The sequence below is a fragment of the Vigna umbellata genome, chromosome 1 (genome assembly GCF_029865625.1).
Source record: "Vigna umbellata cultivar VRB3 chromosome 1, Vumbellata_1.0, whole genome shotgun sequence".
NCBI lineage: Eukaryota > Viridiplantae > Streptophyta > Magnoliopsida > Fabales > Fabaceae > Vigna > Vigna umbellata.
The window spans coordinates 61,700,780-61,722,152 of record NC_142165.1 but is presented as its reverse complement, the minus strand read 5'-3'; the positions used below and the strand labels follow the sequence as shown (position 1 = coordinate 61,722,152).

At 33.7% G+C, this 21,373-nt stretch overlaps 1 protein-coding gene across 1 annotated transcript; it reads left to right on the top strand.

The window, feature by feature from the left end:
* The first annotated feature begins 18,725 nt into the window (after nucleotides 1-18,725).
* On the top strand, nucleotides 18,726-21,099 carry LOC124838149 (uncharacterized). Its single transcript, XM_047313667.2, has 3 exons — nucleotides 18,726-18,932; nucleotides 19,100-19,294; nucleotides 20,504-21,099. The coding sequence occupies exons 1-3, from the start codon at nucleotides 18,900-18,902 to the stop codon at nucleotides 20,765-20,767; spliced, it is 492 nt and encodes a 163-aa protein (XP_047169623.1). The 5' UTR covers nucleotides 18,726-18,899; the 3' UTR covers nucleotides 20,768-21,099.
* The last annotated feature ends 274 nt before the right edge of the window (nucleotides 21,100-21,373 follow it).

Genomic DNA, 21,373 nt, shown 5'->3' with positions numbered 1-21,373 from the left:
CCCATAGATGAAAAAAGAGAGCCACTCTCAAAAAGCAAGTGGACTGACGAGAAGAAGCAACGCTACTTGTTAAATTATAAAGCTCGCAACTCTTTGATGTGCGTTCTCTCTGAAGAAGAGTACAGAAAGGTTCATGCTTACCAAGCCGCTAAAGAAATGTAGGACACCTTGGTCTTCACCTACGAAGGATCGAACAAAGTCAAAAGAAATAAGCTAAGCTTGTTGACCAAATAGTACAAGTTGTTTTCTATGCTTGAAAACAAAAACATTCAAAGCATGTTCAATAGAGTCCAGACGATCCTAAATGAGCTAAAATCTCTGGGAAACTTATATGAAAACTTTGACCATATTGATAAAATCCTACGAAGTCTTCCCAGAAAATGGAGACCACAAGTCACAACTCTTAGAACGTCAAAGAATCTTGACGGAATAAGCCTAGAAGAGCTGATCGGGATTTTGAAAGTACATGAGCTTGAACTCCTACAAGATGGTTCTATCAAGAAGGAGAAAAGTATTGCACTGAAGGCTGTAAATAAGACGTGCACCAATCCTCTAAGAACTGTTGAATCCTCCAACGAGTCAAACGATGAACAAGGCCTCATGAACTAAAACGATGAAGAGGAGCTATCATTCATTTAGAGAAAGCTTTAGTCCCTATGGAGGAACAGAAGAGGTACAATGTTCAAGAGCAGACGCTTCAAATCTGGCTCGAAGGAGAACATAAAAGACAGACGACTAGAAGACGCATTTAACGAAGATGAAGACGCCAAAGTATGCCTTGTGGCAGGAAATGCTGAGAATACATCAGGCGACTCTAATGACGAGGTAAATTTTTTTAACATACACTAAATTACAAATGCATATTGTTAATTGCTATCGTGCTCATCCAAATTGTCTAGAACATATAAGGATTTATGTAATCAACGAAATGAACTCCTTGCACAAAGAAATAATCTAAAAGAGGAAGTAACTACATCTAAGGAAAATGTGAAGACACTACAACAAAAATTTAGCAACCTTAGGATGTAGTTGAGTGTCTCTGAACAAGAAAAGAGGAAACTAGGCTACAAAATAACAAGCTTGTAGAGGATATAACCATAGAAAAAAATGTAAAACACATAGAATCCCTTAGGCATGAAAATGACACCCTCACTAAGATATTAAGTAGAGCACTTGAAGGAAATGTTAGGCTAGACTATCTACTAAAAGAAAGTAGGCACCCTTCTAACAAATAAGGTCTAGGGTATAAAAGACCAAACAAAAAACCCATCAATAGAACCAAACACACTAAGTTCATTAGGTCAGATATTGATACATTGTGTTATGAAAAGAAGAAAATGTATGTGTCTAACAAGCCAGGACCCAACTTGTTATGATACCTAAGAGTCAAATAATTCCTCTTGCAAATATGTTTGATGACCGAAAGGAAAACCCTGTCATGGTACCTGGATAGGGGCTTCTCACGTCACATGACGGGAGAAAAGTGTATGTTCCTAAACTTAAGGAACAAGAAAGGAGGATCGATCACATTTGGAGTAAACCAAAAAGGAAAAGTCATAAAAATTGGAAAGATAGATACAAACCTTTCTCCCTTCGTAGATAATCTTTTTGTTAGTAGATAACCTTAAACATAATCTACTTAGCATAAGTCAATTATGTGATAGTGGATACAGTGTTTTTGAAACAGGCCAATGTAGGGTATTTGATAATAGTAATTAATTTGTATTTATAGCTAATATGCAAGGTAACTTGTACAAAATAAACCTTGATGAACTGTAGTCTCAAAGTGTTTCATGTCTGGTAGCTATGAAAGATGAGGCAGTAACATCGCATAATAATTATGGACACGCAAGCATGATATTAATCTCATAGTTGCAACGCCACGATCTCGTTAAAGGACTTCCAAAAGTATCATTCAATGATACAATCTATTGTAGGTTTGCATGAAGGGCCAACAGGTCAAGGAATCTTTTAAAAGTAAAATTATGGTTTCAACTAAACAACCTCTTGAGTTGCTTTATATAGACTTACTTGGTCCTACAAGAACTATGTCTATGAGTGGTATACGTTATGGATTAGTAGTAGTAGATGATTTTTCTAGATGGACTTGGGTTCTATTTCTAACTCATAGAGATGAGGCTTTTAACGATTTTTGCAAACTTTCTTAAAAGGATAAAAACTGAAAAAAATTTTGAAAATTATATTTATCCGAAGTGACCGAGAAGGAGAATTTGAAAATGAGCTTCTAAAAAAACTTTGCGAAAACTCTAGCGATAAACACAACTTTTCAACTCCAAGTACTCCATAGCAAAATGGAGTCATTGAGAGGAAAAATAGATTTCTACACGAGATGGCCCAAATTATGTTAAATGCTTTTAACTCTCCTAAACACTTTTGGGTAGAAGTAGTTAACACTTCCTGCTACATTTTAGAACACAGTTTACATTAGGTTAATCCTCCACAAAATGCCTTTTGAATTATGGAAGAACAAAAGGACAAATATTTCTTGTTTTCATCCCTTTTGTTGTCAATATTTCGTATTAAATACTAAGGATAATCTGGGGAAGTTTGACTCCATAAATGATGAAGGGATCATGCATGGTTACTCAGAAACGTCTAGAGCGTTTAGAGTTTCCAACTCTAGAATATTGAAAGTTGAGGAAGTCATCCATTTAAACAAGTCAGAGTTAGACAAATCCTTCTCTAAAATGCAAATAAACGACAATCTATCCAAGAAGGCAAATGCATCAGACACACCCAACGATCAAGACAAGAATCAACGAAAAGAGCCACTCAACGATACTAGTAAAGAAAGAAGGGAACCAAACAACCTTCATCGTCTAGTCATCAAGGACCACCCTTCAGAGAAGATCATAGGAAATCTGGAAGAGTCCGTGAGAACAAAAGCATATCATAATCATCCTACCATAACTCATCCCTGAAATTGAGCCACTAAATGTCAATCAGGTTCTATAAGATAAATCTTAGGTTGTAGGTATGAAAGAAGAATTAGATCAATTAAAGAAGAATGAGGTATGGGAACTCGTCGAGTTACCTCAAGGAAAGCATGTAGTCAGAGCTAAATAGGTCTATCGCAACAACTAGGTGAAGATGGGAAAGTCATCAGGAACAAAGCAAGACTTGTTGCGAAAGACTATTCTATAAAAAAAGGAATTAACTACACAAAAACCTATGCTCTAGTAGTAAGGTTAAAAATGATTCACATTCTTCTATCATTCAAGGCGTTCAATGGAAACATATTATATCAAATGGATATCAAGAGTGGATTCTTGAACAGCGGCATTAAGCAAGAGGTGCACGTGGAACAACCTCCGAGCTTTGAATGTCAAACAAATCCCACACACGTCTTCTGACTTAATAGGTTTTATATGGATTAATGCAAGCTCCCAGAGCTTGGTATGAAAGGTTAAGTCTCTTCCTTGTAAAGAATGGTTTCACGAGAGGTGAATTAGACACCACACTATTCAGAAAAAAGGTCAATCAAGACTTTATCATCATTCAAATATATGTTAATGACATTATCTTTGGTGCTACTAATGAAAAACTATGTCATGAATTCTTAATCATCATGCAAGAAGAATTCGAGATGAGTATGATGAGTGTGCCAAAGTTCTTTCTTGGACTAAAAATCAAACAAGAAAAAGATGTGATCTACATTTATTAGAGAAGTACATGAAGGAGCTGCTCAAAAAGTTCAAAATGGATGAAGCAAAGGAGATGAAAACTCAAATGCATCCAACAACTAGCCTAGGGCTAGATGAAAGCTAACAAAAATGGACAACACCCTATATCGTCAAATGATAAGTTCACTTTTGTATCTCACCACGTCTAGACCTAACATAATTGTTGATAGGGGGAGCAATATGAGTGTTGAACCCACTCCTTGATGTGTTTATTTTTTATGATGACAACACATTGACTGTAACGACACAGATGTTGTCATGACACTAAAGAAATATGTTTCTGTGTGATGGAATAATATATGGATATGGAAATGCTTATTATTGATAAATGCATATATTGACATATTGTTGGTTCTGCATACTACTACTTTGTATGCATACTGTATATTATGTGTGATGAAAACCACAAGCAGTAAGCAAATTTGTATGTCATAATCGATTACAGTATTGTTTAATCAATTAAGTTCTTCAAACAGCTTATGTTTTGAACTGTGGCAAAACAACAAGTTTGAATGGATTACATTAGGTGTTAAATCGATTAAAACTCGTGTCTTTGCATAGATCTTTTTTCAAATATGTTGTCATGAGTTTTTGAAGAGAAAGAGTTTTCAAAAATCTGTTTAAGTGTTTAGCTTAATCGATTACACAAGTTATGTAATCAACTAAGTTTGTTATCTTTTGAAAATTGTTTTCAACTTAGTCATAACTGCTATAAGGTTCATATTTTTAAATATGTTTGACTAGCATTAAATGTAAATCGATTACATTAATTGTGCATTCAATTAAGAGTTGTGTTAGTTGTAATTATGTTACACCTGATTTTTATGTAACTGATTACATTACTAACATAATCGATTACTTTGTGTCTAATATGATGAAAACTATAAATTGACGCATTACTTGTGTTTCAAAAGGACTTTTGATCAATTTTACACTTTCATATCTGACATCTTTGATATGGGAAAGTTTTTACAGATTACACATACGCTCAAAGAATCAAGAAGTGAAGATTGTGAAGAAACTTGAAGGATTCTTGAGAGGATTGTTGAGAACTTAATTGGCTTATTAGATTTTCACTATTGAGGTGTAATTGCTGTGATCAGAAAAGGTTTTTGCACTTGTTGATTGTGTTGTGTCCCTGGTCATGTGCGACAGGAACAAGAGTGAGGAGCTCTTGGACTTTGAGAGAGGATTCTCAAAGGGTTTCTACAACAAGAACGTGTGGTTGTGTGTTGACATGTGTTTTCATTTCCATATCTGATTGTGAGTGGGAAAGGTGTTTACATTGTGAGATTGTGTTCACTATAAAACCTTTGGTGTAATTCTCAAATCATTCTAGTGAAATATCCTTCAATCTAAGGTTGATTGGAAGGGTGAGTGGATGTAGGCATTGAGGATGAACCAGGATAAAAACCTTGTGTTTATTCTTCTTTCCCTATATCTTTTACTTTAATCTGCGTATGCATTTACTTTCATTGCAAGAAAGTTTTAAAGATCATTCTAACTTTGCAAAAAGATTTGAAAAACATTCATTTTTATAAATCACCAATTCACCCCTTCTTAGTGTTGAGAAACAAGCCTCTTTATTTTTAACAATAATGTTCCATGTTTGCCTTTGTGCAAGATTTCAGTCAGTCAATCTCGGAATATGCTATAAAGGAAACGAAAGCTTCAAGCTTGAAGGATATAGTGATGTTGATTATGCTAGAGATAAAGTTGAGTGTAAAAGCACAAGTGGAGGCTGCCATTGGAGGAAACCTAGTATCGTGGCTAAGCAAGAAGCAGAATACGAATGTCAACAGTAGAAGTTTAATACATATATGTCGCCCACTTTTTCTCACAACTTCTATGGATCAAGAATCAATTAGAAGATTACAACCACTTTGAAGGTAAGATTCCTATCTACTATAATAACAATGTTATAATTAGTTTATCTAAGAATCCTACATTGCATTCACGTGCTAAGAATATTGAGGTCAAACATCACTTCATACGTGATCATGTTAATAAGGGTATTGTGGATTTATAATATGTAAACACAGAAGATCAGCTTGTTGACATCTTCACATTAGTTGAAGATAGAGTTAATCTTCTAATCACCCTTATTGGTTTGAGAATCATTGAATGAATTCTATTCAACATGTCAATTGTGTTCATATAGTGTCTAGAGAGTCAAACGTCTAAGACACATAGTTTGTATGACGTCATACACTGCAACGTCTAAGACAAATCATCTTTAAGACACTTGCATCCGTGCATTAGGTTGTATCTAAATACTAAGCCCGTCTCTAGAAGTTGTATAAGATTCCCAAAGCCTCAACCCTTCTCTTTCTAATTTTCCCAATATCTTTTTTTGTGTGTTAATCAAGTCATCACTCCTAACATCAATTCTTTCTCTTCTATTTTCCTCGAAATGACAAAACTTCTGACTCTACCACTCTTCTCATTCTTATATGTTGCACCCTACACTCCATTTCAAAATTTCTTGATCTTTAAGAGATACAACATCTCTTTTCAAAATCTATTCATACGAAGCACATTAAAGGGACGAGATAAACCAATCGCCCACAACTAATTTTTTCTCTCTATTTAACTCGACTCTACTCTTCTCATTCGCAACACAGTCTTTCGAAAACCCTAAACTCTCCTTCTCTCTCACCCTCATGGTCTCCCAAATCTCTAAGCTCTCAAACTCCCAACATTCCAAACCAATGAAGCCTTCTTCCAAACCTCTAGACCGTCATCATCATCTCATCCTAATAGCGAACCAAGATGAATATGATAATCCAACATCCCTTCCTACTCTTGTGTTCAAAACTTACTTGCCTTACACAAGTAGTTCTTCAACCTAACCTACCTTCCTCACAACCGAACCCCACCTTATCCTATATTTCCACTTTTACGCATTGACCCTCTCCCTATTCTTCAACTCTTCTTTTGTTTTCCTTTCATGACCCGTTTAAGCTCCCTCATTCTCCTTCACTCTTATCATCATATTATTCCATTGTTATAATATCTTATGTGGACTACGGAGGCTTCCTCTCTTTGTCGAGCTATAATGTCCTTTCTCTCCTTCTCTTTCGATGTTTATCAAATAAGGGAGAGAAAGAGAGTAGATGCATCAGAATCTAGGAGCATGTACTCAAGGGATGCACCAGAAGATAGAAAAGAATATCATAGCACAAAATTAGGGGTAGTCTCTAGATTCTTAAAAGTTTTTCTTATGAGTCCATATTTAAATTCATGTAAAATGCTTATCATATGTTTGTTCCTTTTTATATTTTAGTCGTTCTAACAACTACTTATATCCTTTTGCTCTTATTGTTTAAACATGTTTTATTTAATTGTTGTTATATATTTTCGACTGTAACCACTAATCACTAGTACAAAAATAGCGTATAATGTCACGTGTTTAACGTCCAACCACTGAATAGCCAACGTTAAAAATGACCGGTAGCATTTTTGTAAATAAATGCAAATATTAAACGTCGTTTAGAATTGTAATTCGACGTAAAAGGATATAAAACGTCGAATGCCCCAGCATTAGACGTCAAAAGGTTAGTGAATTCTATAAAAATTTGAGCAGGAGATTGAAAATTCATTCACTTTATCTTAGCGCGCGACACCCTCTTCTCTTCTCAAACTTTTCTCGATCGAAGTTTGACGACCATCACATGTAATCTTTCTTTCATTTGATACAAATGCATTTTATGTATGATTTTTGTTTGTTTTGACCGATTACTTTTGTGCTTTTGTTCGTCATAGGCGCATTCTTCTTTCTTTGTCATCGGTGACAAAACATTCTTAAAGCTTAAACCAAAAGCATAACAACATAACCTGGTAAAAGCTCTTAAAAGCAATATCACAAAAAACGTTTACATCAGCCCAGACGATACCATGAGCTAAAACTGTTATTTCGTCCAACGATGAAGTTCTTACTCAACTCTTGGTATCTTTAGAGAAAGCTCAATTGATAAACGCTACCTCAATGGTAGAAAATGTAAAAAGCACTTTGTTGTTCTGAGCAAACATTAAATGACATTAAATGTTTAATGGTAAAAAACAACATAAGTGATAAGAGAAAAGACATATATGCTACATGCACAATCTACTCTATTCCTTGTAGATAACCTACTCTACACACATCCACATAGTTTATTCAAATATTAGAAGTGGACGTTAGAGACAGATGAAATATTCACGGAACGTTCTTCACTTAAGAAGTGGGGTCTAAAAGAAAGTACAACATACTTCAAGCAAAGTACTTAAAAAGCATGTCTGCTTTGACAAGTTGACTTTAACCAACGACTATTGTACACGAAGAAAGAGAAGACACAAATATCAAAGCTAAAAGTTTTTTTGTCTAACATATATTTATCCAAGAGCCTTTAAATAGAAGAACTCTCAAAGGAAGAAAAAAGAGGATATCATACAACAAAAATATTCATCATACATAGAAGAGCTCAACAAAAAGATAATATTTGAGAAGAAAAGAAGTGATGCCACACTCTCAAGCTTCATTGTAATATTTGCTTACTGTTGTAAGCAATCTTTGATTGCAATTCTAATGAGAATTAAAACACTTGTTGAACTCAGTTGAGTTAAGAAAATCTAGGCAATGTATCAAAGCATTGTTCCATTCTTTGAAATTGACAAATTTCTTCTTATATGCAATCATGTATTTTAAGATACAACATAGACTTTTTAGATTTTTAAGATTTCTCATCAAAAAAAAAAAAACAAGTCCTTTTAAATCCTCAACAATTTTTTTGTCTCCTTAGGGTTAGTGAAAAGTAAAAATCATTTAATTATAGGTACCCATACATATTTTCCAGTTCAAACACCACAATTTTTAATGTTACACTTGTTTGAAGTATGACCCATTTTCATGAAATTGAAACATGTAACAACTTTTTTTATTTTAATTCTTAAATGTAGGTTTTTCAATATTTTTATATTTAGTTGTATCTTCAAGTAATTTATCAATAATGTTAATGTTAAACAAATGGCTTTTACAATATACACACTCAACATATACATTTCTAGCTTCCTCTATAATTGCAAGCCTTTATATTCTAATTTTAATTTACTATATAACATATTTTCAAATTCATGAAATAATTCTTGGAAAGCATTATATAGTTCATCATAATTTTCATTATCACTACAAACACGTACGCTGCTTCCATCTAAGTCACCTGAGTTAGATGAACTTGAATCATTTTCTTCCCAAGAAACATAGGCCTTCTTCTTTTTGTAGAACTTCCTTCTTTTCTTTTCTTCACTCCTTTTGCTATTTAGGAAATTTGCCTTTACATGATCAGTTTCTCATCAACCGTAGCATTTAAAGTTTGAAGATCCTTAATTCTCCTTCTTGTCACTTCTAAATTGTCTTATAGGTTTGGATTTCATGAACTTGTTGAATTGTTTAATCATGAGACTTAATTTTACAATCTCAGTTTTGAAAGTTATGTTCTTTTTCATTCCTTGGTCCTCTTCTTCATTTAAGCACCCAAGTTCAAGTTCATGCTCACTCAACTTATCAAAGAGAGTCACCATAGACATCGTTGCAAGATTTTGAGATTCAATAATTGTCGTGACCTATGGTTGTCATGTAATAATCATACGTCTGTAATGCATTGTACACATAAATATCCTATAAAACTCATCAAGGGTTAAAGTATATGATATAATATTTCTAGCTCTAATATCATATTGTGCCCTTCTATTTTCATCAGTAATCCATTGAGGAAAATGGCTTTGATTCATGCACATCATTCATAATTATTGTAGGAAAAAATGGACCATTAATTATTCCATCCCAAACACTCCTATCAACATATTCTAGAAAATTTTGCATTCTAACTTTTCAAAAGGGATAATTTTCACTTGCAAAAAATGGAGGTTAGTTAATAGAAGTGCCCTTGGAAAAGGTTTGATTTTGTCCAACCATTTTGAAAGCCCATTTTCACAAACAGAGAATTTCTTACTAGACACAACCTTAAATGTCTGAATAAAATATATAGACTTCTTATTTGAAAATAGGTCAAGAATATGAATATTCAAGTCACAATTATCGTTGATAATCGAATATTTAAAAAGATAATAGATTCTCATAAAAACTTTTCTAAAAACCTTTTTTCGCTATGATAATTGATTACTAGTAGTGATAACTGATTATCGTAGAGACTCTTTTGAAAAAATTTATTTCAATGAGATAATTGGTTATCATTAGTGATAATCGATTATCACAGAGTTTTGGATAAATAAAATATTTCCTAAGCAATCTTTATGTTGTTATATGACTCTTTAAGCTAAGTCCTACAAATAATTTATTCAGTAATATATGACTTATTACAAAGGTTCAATCAAATACATAAACAAAATATAACTTTATCAATATCTTTTTGTCGTCACTTTAAGTTCTTTGACTTTCTTTTATCATCATCAAAATTTAATCTTGAAAAATGATCTTCATCACCTTCTTCTTCTGCCAACATCATAGAGTTTAAAACACTAATTAAGGTATGATTAAGCAGGTGGATTACTTAGTATTAAGAATGTTTGAGTGATCTACTTACTGAAATACAAGGAAACACTAGAAAAGGGGGGAGGGATTGAATAATGTTTCAAATTCTTTTCACAAAAAATAGTGTTTAATCACAATTGTGAGTGTTAGATAAACTGCAATAGTTGTTAGACACTTGTGTTTAAACAAGAGAAGCAATAACACAAGTATTTTTATACTAACTCATTCAACCTGAGCTACATCTAGTTCTTCCTTAAGACCTATTAATGGGTTCGACTAATCTTTAAAAATACTACAACAAGTACAACACATTCTTAGTATACAAGTATTATCAACCACTTCTGGTTCTCTTAGTCAACTTGACTAGTCTTAGTTTAACCACTCCTGGTATCAATCCTAAACAACTTGTGTAGAATGTTTAACTCAACTAAGTTAAACAATACAAGTGTTTTAATTCACTTACAAGAATTCAAATAAGTATTTTGAGTACAAACGCAACAAGTATTTTGAGTACAAGTACGAATTCAAATAACTCTAAGAGAGAGGATAAATTCAATACAATGAAATTTGAGAGCGTTTAGGCATAATTCATAGTACAATCGTTTAGCGTTTGTACTTTTGAAATTAGTATCTCAATTGATAAAATGTTCAACGTTTATTAGTTCCTCGTCTTAGATGCACTTTTTTCAAATACATTTTAATCTTTTTATAATTGTCATGTCATTGTTTATCTTGATTGCGTTTAACAAATATGTTCTAGTATATACTTGTCTTAGATGTTTTGCTCACAAAAGGATATTTTGTTAAGTTTTATATGTTAAACTTCAAAACTTGAATTGTTAGACAGTCTAGTCTCTCTACACGATCTTGTCTAAAAAAGATTCTTGTTGACAATAGAGATGGAGTGATAGGTTTTAGAGTTCAGTCACCTTCTCATTAAGACTCATTTTAGTTCTTAAGATATATGGTGTTAATGATGAAGAAAAAGGCAAGGAAGATTCCCACTGAACATTAAGATAACTAAGAGGTTATCTAGATGTGAAGGTTCACATCCAAAGATTGAAGAAGAAGAAGAGAAATTCAATTACACAAAACTAGAAACTTAAATGGAAGGAAAGCATAATGATTGGATATAGTAAGCATAATATGAACTGAAAGAGAAGCAAAAATGGAGTAAAAGATGAAAGACTTGAGAGAGGGAGTTAAGATGATGGCATACCACTTGAGTGGGGACAAGGCTCACTAAACCCAAAATAAGTGGGTGTTATTGCCACTTGAGTTCTAGACTCGAGATAAGGCTAAGGGAAGAGGACACTCATAACAGAGCTTTCACAAATGGTCAAATATAAGTGTAGAAGCTTCAAATATTCAACCCTTTTATAAGTTTAAGAGACCTCCTATAATAGGTGATGGAAAGGGCCTCTTTTCAAAACACAAACATAAGGACACTAAAGGAAAAAAAATATGCTTCTAGAAACTAGGTCATCTCAAAGGAGACTCCTTAGGTGTAGTAGGTGTGACCTCCTTGCTCTTCAAGGCAACATGTGCCTTTAATCTTATAGAAAGAAGGTCAACCATGCCCCATGTTATCCATAAAATATGACCCACTTGTTTGGGTCCAAGGTCAAACCCATCCTCCTCTTCATATGAGTGTTATGCTCCTTCAAGGTAGTCCTAGTCATACCTACAAAACAAATACAAAATGATAAGGAATAACATGCCTAAATAGAAAGGAAACTAAAAACTAAACAAACAAGAACATAAATGGAATTAAAAGACAGAAAAGGAAAGAGAGAAAAGGAAAGGAAACTTAGGAAATTAAAGTCATGCCACTTAGAATTATCCAAAATAAGTGCAAGGAGGATCGTCACTTGTTTTTCACTAGATAAGACCCAAAATCATACTAAGAGATAAATTCTATCTCAAAGAAGAAATGCAATTAATGCAAATCACTCTTATATTCATTCAATGAAAGGTGTATGTTACAAAGGAGGCCTTAGGTTGCTTATATAGGTGTAGGAGAAAAAGTGGATGAGTAAACTAAGGGATGTGGGACTTAGAGACCTTAAATTTTAAAATTAACATCCAAGACAAGTTTTAGGTCCTACATCTCTTAATTTTACATCATCCTAAAGGTATATAAGCTACCTAACTAGCCTAAAGATCAAAACTAAAGTTATACAAGAGGTGACTTGTGTTACAAGCAATAAAGTGAATACTTATCTATTCTTCTTCTTTTTAGTCCAAGTTATGTGAAGTCCCACATTGGTTGCACTTTAAAGGGAAGAAGGATATATAATCTTCTTACAAAAGATAAGGTAACAAAGAAAGAAACAACTTATATTACTAAAGGCCAAAATACAACCATGAAACCTACTCTACTCTTTTTGCACAAAGGTGTAGAGGAGCCAAGAAATGAGATGATTTCCTTTAGTCATACTTCTTGGCATCCTTTTACTCTCTTCATCATTTGTCCTATCTATGATCACATCACAAAAGAGTAAACAACTCAACTCAAATCAAGTCAACAAAATAAAGACAAAATTAATAAACAAATGCTAAATAAAGAAAGAGATAATGGATTAAAGGTCTCCATTCTTATCATAATCCTAGTAATCCTTCTAGGAAGGTCCTCTATACTATAATGAGGAGTCATGGACTCATCCCTTTTTAAGAGAATGATGATAATTAGTAATGACATTATTTTCTATGAAGTTTTTTTTGTCTCAATGGGAATTCGAGGAGTCACTCGTAAACATGGCTGAAAAGTAAATTAGATACTAGGAACATGTGGGGTTCTTTTTGAAGGAGTTGTCTAATACCCATGTGGTGACTACAAACAAGGCACCTAATCATATGGTGACAATGCAAAATTAATCTAATAATCAAACCTTTATTTGAAAGATTAAATAATTTTAATGGCATCTTTGTATACATGTTAGTTGCAACGAACGAGGTAGAGTCATATAAATCATCTACATCATGTGGAAGTTGCTTTTAATAAAGGAAACATTTGAGAATATAATCATGCATAAAGGCATAAAGTCTTTGCATAAGAATGAAACTTAGATGTTGGTAATACCAATTAAGGATAAGATCATTATGGTTAAAAGCATATATTCAAGAAGATAATTTGAGTGTCTAATAAAAATGTCTTTGTTCAAGCTCTTGTGTTTGTGAGTAATGTGTTGAGATTGTTGATAGGGGGAGCACAAGTTTAGCTTAACCCACAATCTCAGTGATATTTGAGTTTTTTATGATTGCAACACATAATTAATAACACACGTGTATTCTGTGTTACATGTTCTATGTTTACATGTAATATGCTTTTCCTAAATGTGTTAAATCTTTTAAAGCATATCTGAGAACATGTTTGTGTTGTTCATTGCATATCACTGTGTGAAATATGTGATTTTATGTGTATGCATAACATATGTTTTTGGAAAAGGAAAATCACAAGCACTATGGTTGAACTTTAAATGTGTGGCAAAACAACAGTTTTAAGTTGATTACATTATCGGGTGAATCGATTAAAACTCGTGTGTTTGCACAAACTCTTTTGAAGTGAGCTGTGAGTTTTATGAAAGAGAAAAGTTTTCAAAACTGTGCAAAAAGATTTCTCTTAATCGAATGCATGCACTCTAATTCGAATAAGTTATTGATGTTTTGAAAATCTGTTAAATGCTTGTTACAACTAACATAACGGTCATATTTTTAAATATGTTGACCAAACATTAAATGATAGTCGATTGCATTAATATTACATTTCATTATTTGTTTGACTGCTGCTAATTCTGTTATAACTGATTGTTATATTCGATTACGTTAGTAGCTCAATCCATTAAAATGTGTATGATATGTGTTATACTATAAATTGACGCAAATTTGAATTCTGTGAAGACTTTTTGTGATTCTAACAATTTTCATATCATTTATAGAAAGCTGTGATCTTATAGAAAGAGAGGAAAAGCTCCAAGAAACAAGATTGACCGTGGTGATCAACAACTTGTGATTTCTCGAAGAGCATGACTGTTGTGTTTCAAAGACTAATCAAATATGCACATTTGGGTGTTACTGCGTGATTAGATTCTGCAATCTCTTGAAGATTGGTTTGAGTTCCCTATTGTGACTACAGGAAGAAGAACGTGTGTGCTCTTGACTTTAAGGGTGCCTCAAAGGGGGTTAGACGGTAGGAGAGAGGATTCTTGTTGTTGGTCTTGTTGTGTATTGCCTACATTTTTTACGTGAGGTCTTCTGTAGAAACCTTGTTGTAAAAACCTTGATCATTATAGTGCATTTGCTTCCCGTGGTTGGAAGGACACTAGATGTAGGCAGGTTGGCCGAACCAGTATAAAAACGCAGTGTTTGAATTTTATGATCCCTACTCTCTTTTATTCAATCGATTACTTTCTGTACTTATTCAATTAAGTTTCCACTACATTGAAAATCTTTTACCTTTCAATTCAAGAAAAGTATAAAGGCATCATTTTTTGGGGAAAAAATTTTAAAAGCTTTTGATTTTTACACTTCACCAATTCACCCTCCCTCTTGGTGTGAGAAATTAAGCCATTCTATTTTAACATAATGAAACATCTACATTAGGGTCTAATGTTAACATGTGATGATAGAGTTCGTGACATAGTATATGTTTGAAAATATAGTTTAATAATAAATCATATATTGAAATATAGTTATTGAACGTCATTGTTAGTTACATGGCTTTACCCATCTCTATATTTTCTTTTCATGAACATATATAAATAAAAGTATTTTTTTAATTTTATTAAATTGTATAAATTTAACCCTTTCAAATTTATATATATTTTAAAAAAAAGTGGACACCCCTAATATATTTTTAAATATATGCAACTTCTTGAACATATACAGTAGGTAAGACATCCTCATAAAATATACATAAAATTGCATTTTATTTTTATCATATGGTTAAAGTGATGTATTCTTTCATGCTTCCACTATAAGAAATATTGATATTATTAATGGTCAAAATTTTTCAATAATACTTAAAATTCGTTGGTAAATCAAAATTACAGAACGCCTACCAACAAGAAAAATTCGTTAGTAAAATTATCATCGGTAAATTTTACCAACGGAACAGAAAAAAATCAAACAAAAAATTTCATTAGTAATTATTGACTGAAAAATTTATCAATAAAGTTTGTTGGTAATAACTGTGATCTGGTTCATCTTCTTCCTTTTATATTTCCATTTTGTTTATCTTTCTCCTTTTCCACCTCTTCTACATGGACATCCCCAAGGGGACTAGGCTTTACTTCTTGTCCATTTAGTTTCGCCCTCGATCTCTAGTGGAGAACGCATCTCTCCCGAGCATCACGTGTGGAGAACCCACCAGAGGGGTATTCGAGCCCTCGTTTCCCTTAATCCCCAAATTCTAAACGATGTCATCTTTAGTTTCATCTTAATTTGCACCTTCATATTTAGTTTTCGCGTGAGAGTCTTTGTTTAGTGTTGGAATCAAGGATTGGGGTTTCATCGTGACCTTAATGTCATCTGCCTCAGCTCGTTGGTGTGGCACAAATTAAGCTTGTTCTACAAACCCAGAAGAAAAATTGGAGGATTTTGGAGCAAACTCAATGATGAGTGAGAGCGATGAGGTGGTTTGTCTTAGGTTGTGAATGGTGGTGAGAAGCCAAGGACTTTAATATTGATTGGCGGGTTATCAACTTGAGAATAATCTCTTGGGCTTTGATTTGATTGTTTCAAGATTGGGTTTCAGTTCTTTGCTCTTCGGAGTATATTATGCGAAAATTTAGATAAAAAATTTGTTGTTCTTTTTACCTACGGACAAACTGTCAATAACAAAAATTTTAAATTACTCACAGACTATATCAACAAATTTTAAGGTATGTAATACCAACAAATTTATCGACGAAAAAATTAGTTGGTATTGAATTTTGTATTACCGACAATTTTATCAACAAATTTTATCAATAAATTTAAATTCATCGATAAAATTCTAGAATAATTAAAGTTTTAAAATCCAAAAAAAATTATATTTACCAGCATAATTACTTTAGTCAGTGAAAGTTTACAAATTGGGGATTCCAATAGCGAAAAAAAGAAGCGAAATTGAGGATTTCATTGACAACAAAGGGAAAGTGGAAAATCAAGATTCCTTTGACAGTAAAGTAGGTTCCATTGAAGATCGAAGGTGCGTTGGTGTTGAATATATATGATTGTGTGTCTCTATTTTGGGTTTTTTGATGTGAAAATTTGGGATTAGGATTTTTAAAAATAATTAGTCAATGAACGTTTATAAATTGGGATTCCATCAATAAAGAAAAGAAAGTGAAATTGAGGATTTCATTGACGGCGTAGGGAAACTGCAAAATCAAGCTTTCTTTGATAGTGAAGTGAGTTCCATTAAAGATTGAAGGTGCATTGGTGTTGATATATATGATTGTGTGTGTCTATTTTAGGCTTTTGGTGTGAAAATTTGGAATTAGGATTTAGAGATAAAAAATTATAGTCAATGAACTTTATGAATTGGGTATTTCAACAACAAAGAAGAGAAGAGAAATTGAAGATTTCATTAACGAGTGAAAGTGGAAAATCAGGTTTTCTTTGACAGTAAAGAAGGTTGTAGTGAAGATCGAAAGTTTCATTAAACATTATTGCACAATATATTTACATGTTTTTACTCGATGCATTTTGCCATGTCACCATACTCAGTGGGGACCACCCAACAATTAAGCCTTTTATTTAATATTATACATGTTCAAAGGAATACAACTTAATAAGTTGAAGTTTGATATAGGTTTAATACCTCTTTTGGTCCCTCTTTAGGGGAACAATGTTCAAGTCCGTCCTACGTTTTTTAAAAAGTTCAATGTGGTCCCAACTTGTGAAAAAAGTGTGCAATTAAATCCTTTTTGGTCACGGCGTTAATTTTTTAACGGTACAGCGGACAGGGACAAAACATAATTACGTGTCTAGTTTATGTCATTACGTGGAAGTGACGTGTAAAATTTAAATTTAAAAAAAAATATTTTTAACAGAGAATAGAGCTGCTTGCTTGCGTTGAAGATGGGCCAAGCCCAAACCCCTCTTAGGGTTTCCTCCGTGAGAATGAGCAAGAGAAGGGAGGCCTTTAGGAGGTGGCAAGGTGACCTGCCGCGAGTTAAGGTGTTGGCCGTTTGGCCTCTTGAGAAGAATGAGAAGCAAGCCGGAGACACCATGTCTCCAACGACGGTAAGCTTGGTGGTGGTTTGGGGTTTGGGTTTGGGGTCGCGGTCACGCAACTTACAACAGTGTGCTGGCAACGGTAAGCTTGGTGGTGAGCGACGACGGTGGGAGATTCACGGTTGCGGTGGAGACAGGATGTGGATGGGGGTTGGGATGGCTAGTTTAGAGTTTGCCAACTAAGTGGAAATTGGGAGATTGGGGATGTATTCTTGGGTTGAATGTACTGAATTTGAGGGATTTGTTTGTGCTTTGATCCGTTTATTTTGTGCAGATGAAAGAAAATCTTGAGATTAGATGAAGATCACGAGTTGGTATCTTGATGTTGGGTATCTATTGGTATTGAAAGTGGTTGAGAATGAACTTGATGCATTGTGTAGGATGGGTAGGATGGGGCGTGAAGTTGAACCTAAATGGGTATGATCAAAGTCACCCGTCGCGAACTCTTCGAACCTGCAAGTAAATCCTTCATCGCCAGTCTTCCTCAACATCTGCATCTTCTTCAATGCAGAGCAAACATCCCCTACCCCTCAAAATATTTTTTTTTACACGTCATTTAACCTCAGAAAGCCAACATTCACATAAAATAGACACGTCGTACTGTTTAATCCATGTTGTCAGTTACACCGTTAAAAAATTAACGTTGTGACCAAAAAAGATTTAATTGCACATTTTTTTCACAAGTTGAGACCACATTTAATTTTTTAAAAAACGTAAGACGTACTTAAACATTTCTCTCATTTCGAGGGACCAAAAGAGGTATTAAGCCTTTGATATATATTGAAACTGTTACTGAATACGTACTGCTACTTTACGAATGTTACATGCATCGAAATAAACGAACGGCTACTTCAAAAGTGTGAAGACTAAAGTGATGGCAATGACGCGATATTTATGCTTTCGGCTCTCGCTTTCTCTTTCTCCACATCTCATTTTCTAAGCTTTGATTTTGCTCTTTACGATGGGTGTAATGTAACTTAGCAGCAAGCATAAAATCTGTAGGTTATTTGCTTCTTGCAATATCCAAGTAAAGCAGAAAGTGTGTGGGATAGAGAGAGAATTTGAGAATCCAACATTTTCAACCCAACTACACTGCTACTCTTCTTAAAAAGCAGCAAAGCAGAAAAGAAAAGCAATGCCTCTGATTCGCCAAGAGACAAGGACCCATATAAAAATTAAAAAATAAAATAAAAATAAAAGAAAGCGAAAGATTAAAATTTTAAAAGCAGTAGCAAAATCCCAATGGGAATCTTTCTTCCCTTCAACTGTACAAGGTGATCCCACATTGCCACCTCTCTCTCTCTCTCTTTCATCCTGCTCTATTACACCTTTTTATGCTGTCTTTCTCTTTTCCTATCTTTTTCTCTTTCTCTCGCTCTCACAGACACAAACACACACAACGGACAGACAAACCAACATTTTCTCAGCTTCTGGCATGAGCTCGTATGTTGATGGGATTTTCATTTGGGGATCATTTTGTAAGTGCTCTTAAACCTTCTTTCTCTCTCCAACCTATTCCCTCATAAAATGGTATTTGGAGAATGTGTTAATGGTGAAGAATCTTAGCTGTTTTTTCCTTTCTTCTTCCATGTTCTTGTGACACTCAGCATGTGGTGCTCACGAAAAACAATTTTCTAAATATTAGGACCAAAAGGAGAGCGAGTTTTGCTTGATAGATGAAGCTAGTGCAACAACACAACAAAACAGTATCATCATGGAAGTGCATCATCTTCAAGGGGTTGATAAAAGCACTGATTTTTTCCCTGTTGAACACCCTATGGAGCCACCAGATGAAGATCGTCCCGTGAAATGCCCAATGCCCGAGTCTTCCGTTATTAATGTAAGCATATTTGTTTTCTGTTCTTTAGTTATCTACTTATTATCATATGATGGCATGACAAACAGGGATTTTGCATGGAAACGAAAAACAATGCAGCTTCGCTTTTATGTTTGTTTTGAGCCCATGGTGATTCCTTATTTCCTCACTTGTCTTATAGTTTTGTGCTCGTAATAGTCTTTTGCTTGCAAAGGGACCGACATGTAAAGTTTCTGGAGATGTACCTTATATACCTTATATATATCGCAAGAATTTGATATACTAAACATAATTTTTTGGCCTGCAATATTTGGAAGACGTATATACTAGACTAGGGATACACCCTTCTGAGCTTCTCTTTCTAGCTCTGAATTACAGCATACAGATGTGGAGAATGTCTTTTTAGGGTTTAGTACGGCGAAGACAATAACAGGAAGCTAGAAGCTTTTGAAAGAAAATAACTTTGTATCTTAATTGAACCTCAGTACGTGCAGATATTTCTCATAATGTATCTCTAATCTAGTCATGTGTTTGCTTTGAAACAAAAATATAAAAAAATAAAGAAAGGAGAAAAATCTTATATGCAGTCAATGTATTTCTCATGCAAGATGTTCGTCAAAGGTATTTGACCTTTATCAAATAAATTTCAATTTTCCTAAAACATTTTTAATATTGATTTTCTCAAGATATTTAAATATATCTACTTATTTTTCATTTAATATATTTGGGGACGTAAGACATCAGTAAGAAGGTATTATACAACATCACTCAATTTTAGTTTCTAGATATCCATGTCAATTGTAAAAGATTTAGAGGTTGATTCTAGTTAGAGAAAGGTTGTATATTTTCGTGTTGTATCCTCTCTCAAACATATAATATAAGACAGTATTAATTAAAAAAATACATTTAGTTATTACTTTAAATATAAAAAAAAAATTAATGTTACTTAGTAAACTTTCACAGGAAGATAAAATAGAAACTTCCAGAATTATTCTGCAAACAATAAATAATTGAAGTTAATGAAAACTACATGTATTCGGGATGAATCTAATTACTGGTTTCTGTAGGAAAGGTTAAAAAAGGAAGATAACAACCAGAATATTTTATTTTTTATGTTTGGTTTGACTGATTGTTCCAAAGGCCCCCAGGAAACGCAGTGTAAGAGGAATACTTCAATATTTGAAGTGCAATCGAAGTTGAGGAAAGAAACTGACATAAATGTGACTTTTGTAGGATGAAAGGATGCATGAAAAGAGGTTTGCAGAAAGCTTAAAGAAGAGAGCAGAAATAAGGGTCGTTGGAGATGGGGAAAGAACAACCTCCATGGACGCAGAACCTCCAGCTCGAGGAGTACGAAAGAGGCATCATAACCTCACAAACGGGGGTGGAGATCTTGTGATGACTCCATTAATGAGAATGCCACCTCTCCCTCCCCTACCATCCCAGAATATTACCATCTTTCAGGTGCTGCAACAGGTGGACAAGTTTGAGTCTTAACAGAGAAATAAATTCTATCACAACACTCCATGAAACTAGGGATGCATTTTGGTTATAAGCTGAGTAAGATTCAATAGAGCCAGAGGAAAAGCGTTGGAGAAGCCAGATCCCAAGTATTCATCTTGTGTGGGTCGTGCAAAAAATGTACCTCGTGTTTTCTACTAAATCCAGATATTTTTATACTTCAGCGTTTGCAAATATGCATATCGTACAATTCCTCGTCCAGTTCTTCCTAATTCTCTTACCAGTTAAAATTTGTTGAAGACTACGAAATCGAAAATGAAATTCATTAAATCATGAATGAAACATACACAATTCTGTGATTTGTAACAGATCTGTTGAAAGAGTGTTATACTACTGGTATTTCTAAAGAAAATTGTCCACGTCAATAACTACAAATCAAGTGTTTTGCTTAAAAATTCACAATACCTACGTACCTACTACCCATCATAATGTGCAGTGAACTTTATATAAGATCAACCACCCTTGTCCAAAATAAGGCGTGCAGGCTCTATTTCCGTTGAAAGAGAATAAAGTCAAAAGACAGCATAAACCAAAAATATAAAGACAAGGATGGAAAATGGTACAATATCAATCAGACACAAT